The sequence below is a fragment of the Pagrus major genome, chromosome 22 (assembly GCF_040436345.1).
Source record: "Pagrus major chromosome 22, Pma_NU_1.0".
Classification (NCBI taxonomy): domain Eukaryota; kingdom Metazoa; phylum Chordata; class Actinopteri; order Spariformes; family Sparidae; genus Pagrus; species Pagrus major.
The window spans coordinates 18,066,403-18,079,658 of NC_133236.1; the positions used below are offsets into that span (position 1 = coordinate 18,066,403).

Genomic DNA, 13,256 nt, shown 5'->3' on the forward strand with positions numbered 1-13,256 from the left:
CTCAGTCTCAACAAAAGTAATACATTCTCAACAAAAACTGGACTTTAATGGTTTCCCAAAGTTGGTATCACCTGCAGAGGTTTTGTGTTTGAATTACTATAGACTACAAAAAACAAAATGGACACAGCATCCCTATTCTGTGTTTTCTGTATATTCACAGTATGAGTGCACATGCAAAAAAAAGAAGGAGAGAGTAGGAACAGCTTTTTGTTTTTTTCAAACGAAGCATTCGGAGGCGTTCTTTTAAATAATTGAACTCGGGGTCGTTAAATGTCCCGAAGCGATTTCTTTCATGAGAGGTTTTGAGATTACATGATTAAAATCAAACTTACATTGGATGAAAAAAGGACATAAAATGTGATTGAAAGAAGCAAAAAAATGAGAAGAAAATGTCAGGTTACTGTATGTGTGCGACTGATGTTCCAGCATTAAATAATTCACTGTTGCAGAGGTATACTCTCTCGTACCGTCAAAGTCAGCAGATCCAGAGAATACAAAGAAACCCTTTATCCATAATCCTGAATACTATAAAGCATATGGAGCTGGCTGGTAAATCCTGCTGTAATGAGAAGCTGCTGTATACTGCCTCTTTCAGCGGTCTACCCTTATCTCTTTTTATCCTTTTAAGAACACATCTAAGCCTGCTGAATCCAAGCGCAGAGAACCGCATCATCGTGATCACAACAAGCCTTTAAACTCAACACAAAAGACTGCATACTGCATAAGGAATGCCCTTACTGTAAAATATAACACCCCGACCCTTGTAGTCAGCGAATATTAAAGATAGAACATACTCTTCATAATTAATCATAGAGGTGTTTTCATCTTCTGTGTCCATGGCAACAGTCATGAGACATCAAAAGGACGGCAAGCGGGGGAAACTGAGGGCAGCCCGGTCATCCATCTGCTCGCCACAATGCTACAGCGTGGGATCACAGCAGTAATAGCTGCTCTTCAGTTCAGCGTTTAGCCCCTCTGATAGGCCACTGAGGCCTCAAGGCTTCCGGTTAGTGAGATCATACCTGTCATTTTTAATGAGCGGCCACACTCCGCCAATTAGTGTATCATACAGTACAGAGCGTCGGGGGCGGGGGGGTCTGGGGATAGAAATGTGTTTTCTTCAGGCAGGCTCAAAAAATAGAGAGGAGGATCTAAAATAATACCAGTGATGACTTGCCTTTATTTATTTTTTTAAATCAGTGCAGTAATGATTGCTTTTGAGAATACTATCGCATATTTCTTTAACCAAACAATCTGTGATACATTTTTTTTTTTACAGCGAGTCAGACAGAATGAAAGAGTAGGCGCATTGCAGCAGTTTTACATCAGCCAATGTTTGAGCCACAGTGACTGCTTGACAGCTTCAAATCTGATTTGTGCAGGGCTTCAAATTGGGCTGAAGAGAACACAAAACAGTGAAACTGTGATTGCCTTTTCCTGCTAGGTTTACTTTTTAGTTTAAAGGTCTCTCACAGGTATTTCACTTATTGTGGTGGATTAGACAAGTAGGGTTGTAAACCTAAACTTTGGGAGCTAGCAGGCAAACCAAAACAGTCCACAAAGTTGTAGTTGCAAGCAGCCAAAAGGAGTTTCCTCCGTAGGGTATCGAAGTCCAACTGGGAGGAGACCCAGAACTCACTGGAGGGATTACATATCTCTGGCCTGGGAATGCCTCAGAATCAGCCGGAGGAGTTGGAAATGGTTCATGGGGAGAGGGAGGTCTGGAATACAATGCTTAGCTGGCTGCCACCACGAAGCAACCCCAGAGTAAGTGGAAGAAAATGGATGAATGGATGGAAAGTTGTAGTCATTAACCTCTGTTACTGTCCTTGCACTTGGATCTTTCTTTCTCTGCTGCATGTATTATTTTGCCATACAGTTATAAAACAAGGATATAAAAAATCAATATTCACTGAACGACAGATCAATCCCTCTCTCAAACTGGCTGGACACCGGAGAGCTTCACAGTTCAAAGGCTGGTCACTTTGAGACCACAAGCAAATCCGTCTCGCTCTGCTTCACACTGAAGTGAATGAAAAGCGAATTTCAGTCTGACTGCACTGTTAGAGGTACCAAAAAGCAAACAGTTTAGTGAGGGACATGTTAATCATCCACACGCCCACACAGTCCTGAGAAGAGGTCCAACCATCCACAATAAAAAAATCCCCTGTGTGGGTGTATTTGTAAGCATCAAACTCTGATAAGCATAATATCTGCCTCATTCCAGTGGATTAAATGTGAAATTTAGTGGTTCATGTCAGTTTAACAGTCAAATGGAGTAACAGTCAGCCTGATGAATTCTTTTGTGGCTGTGAAAAAGCTTTGTTAAGTCTGTGACATCACTGGGGTTGCTTGTGTGATTTGGGAGCTTTATTTTTTTCACAAACTGTGAGTGTAGACATTAGCATTTCTTTTTGAACGAAAGACACTATTGAATTGCATCGCGGGAAGTGTTGGATCCAGGGTTTTGGAGCTGGGCCCCAGTGCCCGTGCTGCATCAATTTTAGTTTCTCTTTTTTTTTTTCAAATTGTTCTTTTGCGAGTTTCCCACCCACAAAGACTCTTATGTCCTGTAAGGTGATATTTTTCATACTCTGTAGAATGCAAAATTATCATCTTATGTTATTAGAATAATCCCATAATATATGAATTAATGATTTAGACAGATAAAGTGATGATTATATATTGATTGTTGTAATAGTATAATAATAACCTTTTTTTTTTTTTTACAGTATATGGTTGTCCAATTGTAAAGCAGGCGTATTAGTGAAAAATTATAGTGTAAAAATTGACCAGTATTTAAAAGTACCTTTAGATATTTGATGTTTTATTTTCCAAAGAGAGGACAGAAAATACTGAGGGAGATGAAACAAAGGTCGCTGATACAAGTTATTATCTTGCGCACATCATAACTTCTGCACACAATAAAGAAAAATATCACCTCGGGACACTAGGGGCTTCTTTATGAAAATGCAATACTGTATTGTTGAGGTTGTTGAAGTATCACTGGTAAAAAAAAAGAAAAAGAAAAAGGCACCGATATAAATTTATATTTGCCGTTGCACCAAGGAGTTTGTGAGTAAGTAGTGAGTCAAATGTCTGGACCAGAGAACATATGAGTGATGATCTTAAGAGTGTTGTTTCTTGAAAAAGAACACACTGTATTTATAGGAAAGCATTTAATTCATGTAGGATCTCCAAAGACTTTGTGCTTTACTGCTCCACTTCAGAGAGTATTGACTTTGGGAGATTTGTGTCATTTTGATATAACACACTCCATCAGCTTTATTTACTTTCATCTGTAGCCTGAAGGTGATACCAGACTCAAAGAAATGGGCCACTGTCTCTGAGATCTTCATCTCTTCAGCTATCGGCAGTTTAGTTTATCTTCACTTTGTAACCTCTTTCTCTCTACCCCCCAAAAAAGTTATCTACCAGCAGCCTTACAGCCTGTTGAGGAGGGTATTTGTTGATGCCACAATTGTCACCTGACAGGCAATATAGTCGTCCCATAAATGTTTTATTGTTGTAGCCATGGCCACGCTGAATCAAACATAATGAGTTTCCATAAATGTCTGTGCCTGGAGTCATTCAGCAGCCTGATACAGCAGAGACATTTGACTAAATCACATAATCATGCTATTTATTCTGTCTGTCAATCTGTTTTAACTACTCAATAAAAAAACAAATAGAGGCAAGTAAAAGAAATGTGGGGGGAAGAGAAACTCTCTGTCGAATAACAAAGTATGAGCTTGAACTTTGTTAAACTTGGCCTCTTTTACAGAAAATAAGAAATGTATTGGAGAACCACTTTGGTTGACAAATGTGAATATTTTGCAGCTTAGTGGTGCATGGCACTATCTGAAATTGCATTCTTCTGAGAAAAATAGCACTTTTTGTCAAAATGCAGTAGTCAACATTGCAAGCGTAGCGTCTGATGTTTGTGAGCGCAAACCCATTAAACTTTTTTAAAACTACTGCACAGCTGAAACACAATAAACCTTTCCACTCTCTCAACACTGTGTGGGTATTTAAACCACTGTAAGCACTATAGTCCGTCCCTGTCAACATAAACAGCTTTACTCCCTCACATTGTGGATTTTTGCATGTGTGTTACTCTACAGATAAGCAGTCTCTGGACCTTGTGGCAGGGAATGAAGGCATGCAAAGTTGAGTCAGTAATGGAGCGGAAGTATTAAGTAAGCACATCTGTGTTTGTGTTTGTAGAAAGAGAAAGGAAAGAAGGGATGTGTACCTGCGCCATTTGTTCGTGCAGGCACAGATTAAGACTGGTTTTCACTCTGGGGAAATTAAGTGGCTGCCCGCTGTCCCCGGTGTTGGATTAAGAAAACATAATCACGTTTGCAGTGGTGTGTATGTATAATTTGAGCTCCAGTGTGTGTCATGCTCTGGTATGTGTATATTAGACATCATTTCCTCCGTTAGCTGTGTGCGCTGTCATCCGTGCACCATTAACACCATGCTGGGGCCTTTCTCTTCCTCTCTCTTTTGGCTGTTGAAACACACTGGAGGAGATTTCATTGTAAATGAGATGCAGTGCAGCTGTATTGGCTGTAATCTCAGCTAATGACCAGCACTCTGAAGGCGTATGCAGACTAAATGTTGCCAGTGAAAGGCAGCTGACCGAGAACCAACCAAAATAGATAAGAAAAGACAGCAATCAAATGGATGCATTTCACAAATGTTTGGGCCCCACTTGCCAACCTTTGTAACACAAACGAATATACATATATTACATATATACCTACACACAACCCCACCCAGGGAGCTACGGGAAATGATGCAGGTCCATGTGTGCTAGAAGATTTAAATGTGTTGGTCAAATGGCAGGGAATTCCAGTCAAATATTATTGATGTTTATTGAGTTTCATAAACATGTGATTGACTGTGGACTGTGATTGAATAAAAGGGTCAATTCGTGGAGACCGATGATGCCTTGCATCACCGACCCGAAGCGTCAGCGTGTGACGATCTGGGATTGAAATCAGACTCATCAATCAACTGTAGTCGAAAGAGTAGAAAGATAGATTGTGCTGAGTCTCTCTTCTTGAGTCTCATTCAGAAGAGTGTCTGTTTTTGTGTTCAGTTCAGCCTCTGACTGAACTCAGCACTCAACAGATACCCCAGTTTCCCTCAAGTCCCTTCTTTTTCCCACCTCCTGTCCTTATGTTCATGAAATAAACTGGTGGAAATACGAACATTGTCTAGAGCGGTGGTGGGATCTGGGAGTTATGCTGTACATGGACTTTTGTATGTAATCTCGCTGCACGAAAAATTTTCTTTATGTTTGCTGTGAACACAATGGAATTATTTTCAACGGACATTATGACCAGAGAGACCCCTACAGCCAGTGATATCAATGCCTCTACTTTAATTACAAACTCTTTATTTAGTTAGTTAGATAATTATTTTAAATGTGTCCCTTATTTACTTTTCAATACATGTATGTATTGATATTATCACCTTTTTATCCTCCCTCATACACACAAATCCATACACAGAAACACGCATGCCAAATTTAAGGTATTTATTTATTTTATGTATTGTGATAAAGTTTGTTCGATCTGTTCTTCTATATTTTTCTCCGTTTCTATCATTGTTGTGTTTGTAAAGCCATCATTTGTTTTTGTTTTTGCACCAATAAAAAAAAGAAATGCATTTTTAAAAAAGAGAAGAAATGCAGCTAAGACAGAAAACAGCAGTGCTGGTCGTGCCTGGCTGAAGTCAGACTGCAGGGCCTCAAGATAGCGAGCACAGACTGATGGTTTAATGAAGTGCACACACACACACACACACACACAAACACACACGATCCTCAAAGGCAGATCTATCCGAAGCAGGTTGGGAACCCCAGGATTCGTTAATGGGACAATCCTGATGGATCGCTTGTCTGAGAGCCTGCAGTGTTTTCCTGAAAGAGAGGCCAACATCAGCGGGGGGCGAATGAGTTTTAAATCACCTGTGTGACCCCCTGCCCTCATTCAACCTCTTTCCCAAGGTGCCGTAGTACGGAGGAGAGGGCTCAGAGGTGATTTACTGAGTGGGAATCAGCATATGAATTCATTGTTTCCAACTATTTTATTTATTTTTTGGTCCCTGACTTAATTTTGGAGTCGTGTTACAGTTAATCAACACGCTGAGTAATACATCACAGTGCTCTGTCAGACAGTAATAATATGCATGTTAATGCCTTTAATGGGTCTTGTGAATAGGAATTGCTTAGATTCTTCTCCAAATCAATCATAACGTACTTTTCTCATAAATATTACCTCCTTGCTATTTCACAATTCTCTGCATATAAATGATATTCAAAGGCCAGGCCAAGACTCCATCTTAATTAAACTGATTTACCGTGAATGAATAATTCTGTACAGCCTGTAGGAACAAATCTGAAGGGAGTGTTGAATATATTTCCCTGTTAAGTTAAGCTTTAATTAGAAGTTTAGGTCGGGAAGAGGGTTGCTCATGCTTGTTTAATGTTTTTTTTTTCTGAAATATTTCGGGAAATACTGGAACCGTTAATAGGTTTACCACCGAGAGTATTCACACAAACACTATGATAAAGATTAAAAGTGCTGAACAAACCTTGGTATTGGATCACGTCCAGTAGAAATTTAAGGCAACAAAGTCATTTGTAAATAATTTGACACTACTCTTCAGTTAAAGTAGTAACTAAACTGAGTAGTTTCCTTGTATCAGATATTCTGTCAATGAAATTTGTAGACTGTGATTTTGTTGTTCTGTTCTGTACATGCAACATCTATTGGGGGGGGGGGGGGGGGGGGGAGTATGACGCACACAGGTCCAAGGCAATATAGGGTTTAATTAGTTGGTGACAATGACAAGTATGTGAGAGCTACTGTGACTAAACACATTGAAAAATACTTTAAGGAGAAGTAGGATGAGCTAAAACTCAAGCTAGCGAGGGCAGCTAGTCAGCTAGCTCTGACCACTGACCACAGATTTGTGTAGATGAGCTAGATACCAGATGCAAAGATGTCTAACCCATTCAAACCAATATGAATTGCTCACCTAGCGCATACACCTAAAAAGGTTTTATTGTCTTCCTTGTTTACTTCCTGGTTATGCGGCCCATTAAATATGCACAGAGTTTCCCCTGCTGACCACGCTCACATGATGATGACTTCACAGGTTTTTAAATTGCTTTTCTCAACTCAAGGAAAGTTTTACAAATACAAAACCTCCGCTGATCAAAAATGTGACCTTGTTTGCAGCTCCAAGTGTCCTGTCAACAGTTTTACAGACGTCTCTATTACAGCGGTGGACTATGGGGAAAATGCTTTTTGGGCTGCAAACTTGCCGCTGACTTGTGATGACTTTCAGGAATCGTTTGGCTAAATTAGATTTCATTACATGTCATTTAATTGACATAACTGCCAAGGCTCTTTAAACGAGGAGACTTTGGAACCACCTGTGTGACGGTTCAGGCTGTCATCTTATGTCTCTTTATCACCATATTGTCTTCTGTTTTTACTGCTTCTTCTATTAGTTATAAGTTGTGTGTTTTGTCTTATAAAGTACTTTTTAATTAAAAAAAAATGTCATAACTGCGATCTGATATGTTGCAAATTAGGACTACTATCATTGTTGACGTAGTAGCTGTAGTAGAAATATCACAAAGACATGTACTTGATGAGATAAGTGGAGTGATAACAACTCACGTCCCTATTTGACTGAACTGCTGACGAACTAAATCTCTGCTAATGAACAGACAGTTATTAAAGTTATTATAGTTTATACATGACAGGCCCTTATACTGTCTGCTTACTGGTGTGATAAAAACAGTGAAAGTACCATACTGAGTGTCTGATCTGCCTGACAAAGCCAATTAGTAAAGACATCACTGCGGAGATTTGTGGCGAAAATTAAATGGTTATTTCTTCCTTTTACTCCTATAGCTACATGAAATGAGCCACCTACAAAACCTGCAAATTCAGAGCAAGTTAAATTAGATTAATAATTCAGAGCTAGATAAAGAGGCCAACGTGTTGGCCTCTATCTTTCAAAGCTTTTTTTCACACTTACAACATGGGCTTTTTCTCAAGGTTACTCAAGGCATTTTTTAAGCTTTCATTACCATATAGTTTTGCTTGGCTGCTGCCTTTTCCCGTCTTACCTTATAGAAAAAGTAGCATATCAGTATTCTTAGTTTGTGCTTTAGAGTTCATGGTGATAAATAAAACATTGTGATGTTTTATTCCCAGGTACATCTGGTAAGGATTATTATAAATTCAAGGACATTTCCAAGCAACATATGTACGCTGCTGACTTGACTTGACACCCAATCTGTTTGTGGACTTTGATTGACTTAAAGGTTGTTTTTTTTTAAACTGGGCCACATTTTTATATATTTTGGTGTCAAAATGACTAATAGGTACAAAAGGTTTTAGAATTGGTCCACTTGATCAACCCAGCTAGCAGTCGCAAAACAGGCTACAATGGTGCAATGTAATCTTTTGGTACGTCCTCTAAAGTGGCTTGTTTTTGCCACTTACCAACTCAGATTAAGTGTCTGACAACAATATGGAAAGGGCTATAAACCTTTCTGTTAAAGAGTAAGACCTTTTTTGTCTAACCAGAAACAGTGGTTACAAATAAGACCTTTAGAAGGCACCAGACTTCATTAACAAAAACTGTAAATGTATCTTGCAGACCGCAGGAGCAGGGAGTTTCTGGTCTACCACTGCTTCGACTGGTTAGATTAAACGATAATAGATATAATTTTAAATTGCAGGCCCACTATCGTCTAAACATCATATTCTGTCTTTTTTCAGACATTTCGATGGCCCATTGCAAGCAGACTGGATGGAAACGAGATGCTGGAGATCCAAATATACAATTACAGCAAAGTCTTTTCCAACAGGTAAGGTATACCACTGCTCCCAGCTTGTCCTGAAACCACATTTACCACAACAAACAGCATTACAGAGTAAAGTGTTTGTGGTTTTAGTACCCTTCCTGCCTTCCGGTCCCAGCCTGTGACTAATTCAGACTGTCACACAGCGCATGTTTCTCAGCTGACGGAGAATAAGCCTGTGCTCCCTGATAGCTTGTTCTAAATTGACCCAATTGTGTGTGTAACAGGCTCCAAACCACAGAGCTGGAGGTAATGAAACGCCACTACATCCTCAGTAATGGGCACATTTGTCACTTTACACTCTCCAAACAATCAGGACATGAAAAACACACAGCGCTTTAGTTGACGATGTCATCTTGATTGTGTTTTATGCTGTAATTATCAGTGTGTGTGTGTGTGTGTGTGTGTGTGTGTGTGTGTTTGATACGATACTGGTTTGTTGATGAGAATATTTGTCATTTAGATAAATTTTGCTGCCATGGTTTGTATTTTTTTACTGACAAATCCCGAGTGGAGGAGGGTGTATTTCAATTATGAGCCATTCACAGTTCTAACATTAAGTGCTCTTGAGCAATACGCTGATATTAAAACCTGCTCCAAGTACCCTGCACAGCACTCTAATTACTTGTAAGAACTCATTTGCGCAGAAGCAATAGTGGAAGCTGGCTAATTAGGTTATTTCCCCCGACCCCTCCACCTCATCTTTTCCCCTTTTTCTTGCCGTTCTTCATCATCGTTTCTCTTGAAGGTTTTTCTTGATGTGTCGAGATCTGAAAAAAACCTAAGCAGCTTGTGCCAGGAAGTCTGTCCGTCTGTTGCGTCCGCAACAAATCCAATCTCATCGTTACAGCTGCGTTCATCTCGACGACTGGTTGATGTTGTCCAGACTGAGGACAAATTATGTCGCCCACGCAGTCATTAAAACCTAGATTACTCGTCTCTGTGGGTGGTGATGTATGTGTGTGTACCACCGTCTTTATATTTTATCTGTGTGACCTTATCTTGTCTGCCACGTATGAATGTAGTTCACTTACAAAGACAGCTCAGAGATAAAGGCTGGTGACAGGTGTGCAGACAGATGTTGAATCAGTTTTACATCAAGGCAGCTCTAAACTGTCATCACGATTTTTCTGGTGCCGTTGTGTGGAAGAGGACAACAGAATCAGGACGAGAATTTCACAACCACACATGACAATTCACAGAGGGTCAGAAAGTTTACAACAGAACCAGCCTGATAATCAGACTGAAGTGACGTTTCTCTACATCGTTCAATCTGGCATTCAGCCATTTTGTGTTGCAGCTAGTAAACAACTTCCACATAACTTTGCACTAACATTCATGGTCTCTCAGAGGATAACACATAATGAATTTGGTGATCCTCTGACTTTTCCTGTAATGCTACCATAAAGTTGACCATTTTGATTTGAGTGCAATATCTCAAAAACTTGAAAAATGACCATGAAATTTGGTGCAGACAAAATTATTACTTATCCTGTGAAATTTCTCAGTGTCTGATACATGGGTTGGCAAGAAATTTTGTACAGACATTGATGGTACCCAGAGGATGAACACTGCTAAATTTGGTGATCCCCTGTCATTTCCTCTTTTTTCAGTTTTGAGTGAAATAGCACTTTCACGACTGGATGGATTGCCATGAAATTTGATGCACACATTCATGTCCTCCTCAGGATGAACTGGAATAACCTTGGTGATCCACAGCGCTGTGTCAGAGCTTGAGAAAGTTCTGGTTGCACCCATTCTCATTCTGAGAGCATTAAAATGACTAAATCCCATGCCTTCAGGAACAGCGCCAGGCTTTGAAGATAATTGAAGTCTCTGGTCTAGTCAGAGTAGGGATCCTCAAAATTTTCTGTCATCAGGTCAACATTTTAAATTATTCATCACTTTGGTTTATGACCAAATACCTGCAAATGGCATTCAGATCAACCTCAGCTGTGATTTAAAATGCTAGCATAGCAACATGCTAAATTCTTCTGTTACTATATTTCTCGCTCTGACACAATAAGATGCAGTCCCCAGTCTCAATCTCGCCTTCAGAGCTCTGCCTGGCCTTGTTGTTTTTTCATTTTGTTAAAGCCGTTGTCAACAAGCAAAACACTAGACCTCTTTTAATAACTGAAGAACTGCAGCAGTCTGGAACCAGACTACACTGTGACTCTTGACTTTCATCATTGTGTACTGGCAAACCCAAACATCAAGTACTGAAGCAAATTAAAACATATCTGACGTTCTTTGCAGCTTTGAGCACAGAAATGATGAATTTCAGTATTTCATTAGGGAATTGGAGAGAAAACAAGCAAGAAAAAAGAAAGACAAACATAAATGGTATTACTATTTTTAAACCAGATGCGATTCCAAAACCTTTTCATCCACTGAGAACACCAGAACCCTTAATGCATGCACAGTATGCACAAACAAGCCCTCTTGCATGCAAAGACACTTAACCCACACACATTAAGACACACACACACATAAACACAGCCTGGCACACATTTAAGTAGGTAAATAATTCAAGGTGAGTCATAGCTTGTGTTGTTCTCACACCTGCTCCATATGTCCACAGGCAGGGTAACTGATCTGCTTCATCACTGCTGACTCCAACACACTGTAAGGCCAGTGTGTCACACCCTGCGACCGCAAGTGCGATCGCATTACCACAACACAAAGAGAAAGCGGTGATGCATGATGGTCTGTGTGCTGTAGTGGCATATAGACCGTGTTTTATTATCTGTTTTCCCCTGTGGCTGAGAGATATGCTTTTATATTCTGCACGCTGTGGAGAACCTTGTGTGTGAGTTACTGAGCACTGGTGCAAAGAGGAGGTTATATGAGTGTATGATCCAACCTGAGGTCAGTGACTCCCAGGGGGTCCATGGAGGAATGCCTTGGTATTAGAATTGGACGCATTGATGTTATTTTTTAAGTCCACATTTCCGTAAGTTGTCAACAAGGCTGTTATGACATGCCTCTGTCTCTCACATGATCTCTGTGAGGCTAGATCCATCCTGGGAGGGATTGTTGGCCTTCAAGTCACCTGAAGGGCTTCATGGGAACAAGCCCCACGGACATGTTCTTAAATCAAGGATCAATTTTGTTCTGCGAATCAATTTTGGAATGAAAATTAAAGCTCCAGGTAGTTTCTAACTGCAGAGGCTCGTTCATCTCTGGTCTTCAGCTTGGACTCAGGGACCAGCTACAGCTGCATTTAAAGCAGCCTTAGCACTGCATTAAAAACTGATCCTCTTAATCAATTTGAATGGGACCAGTCCATTGATGCAGTGGAGTTGCCAATGCAGAGGGCTTGCCAAAAAAAACACATCATGATGTCATTTGTGGTGGGAATCACAGCTCTTTGAAGTGAGCCAGATCTCATGGCTTCGTTCTTTTTCCAGAGCCATTCAAACGAACGGCTTATCGTTCTATGTGTCCACACATACTGTCCAGCGTTGTTGCTGTGGCACTGCTCCTGCCTTCTCTATCTTTCTGCATGAATTTTTCTCCTTGATAATGATCAATAATGGCGATGATGCACCAGAAAAATGCTGCCCTTCACGTATTTATGTTTTTATTCATGTCTGTGACATAACCTACTGATAAAGACATGGAAGCTGTAGTGAGCTGCGGGAATGATGTTGATAGGATTATCCACAGATCGTGTTTGTCATGATTTGAGTTTTTGGTTTAGTTTCCTGAATTTCCTGAAGAAAAAAAAAAAATAGATGATGGGCTGCTGCAGCCTCACTGCTCACACAGGCTGTGTGGCTGCTCGAACCTGTTTGCACGGGCACCAAAATCAAAAGCAGAAGGTATTTTTGTTGCATAAACCTAACCAAACAGCAACAGAAAACTGAAAGAAACAAGATAATAAGTGAATTTAGCATCCAAACTATAATTGAACAGTACAACAGTATGTTCTAAGCAGTGTATGAATCCTGCTGCATTTTAACCATTACACAAGGTGACACTGTATCCCTCTGCTTTCAGTTTACTACTTTGAATTTACCCACTGTACGAAATGTGCTGCGTTTGCCTTGAATGCAAATCATGCAAATCATGCAACACTAAAAATTCTCATTGTTCACGTTAAAGACAGGATGACAGGCAGTGAAATTTGTGCACAATGATAAAAAGTACGACAGGAATCCCATCTCACAGTTTTATAAACCACTGTGGAGGGTTACCATGTTTGATAAGCCGTCAGACTTACAGAACTTTTCCTCTAACTGGACCTCCTGAGTGTTATTTCATTGTTTTAACGTGGGGTTGTGTTCTGAACACCCGCGACAGTAAGAGGCTTCTGACTGAGGATCTTGTGGCTCAAATCGACATTAAAAGT

General features: G+C 40.1%; 1 protein-coding gene across 5 annotated transcripts in view; it reads left to right on the forward strand.

Annotated features, from left to right (window-relative positions):
* Nucleotides 1-13,256, forward strand: part of otofa (otoferlin a) — an 80,463-nt gene that overhangs the window by 10,076 nt on the left and 57,131 nt on the right. For all 5 annotated transcript variants that reach the window (XM_073493471.1, XM_073493475.1, XM_073493474.1 and 2 more), the window contains exon 3: nucleotides 8,817-8,905. In XM_073493471.1, coding sequence (XP_073349572.1) covers nucleotides 8,859-8,905 — 47 coding nt within the window. In that variant the 5' untranslated portion in view covers nucleotides 8,817-8,858. The remainder of the gene's footprint in view (nucleotides 1-8,816; nucleotides 8,906-13,256) is intronic.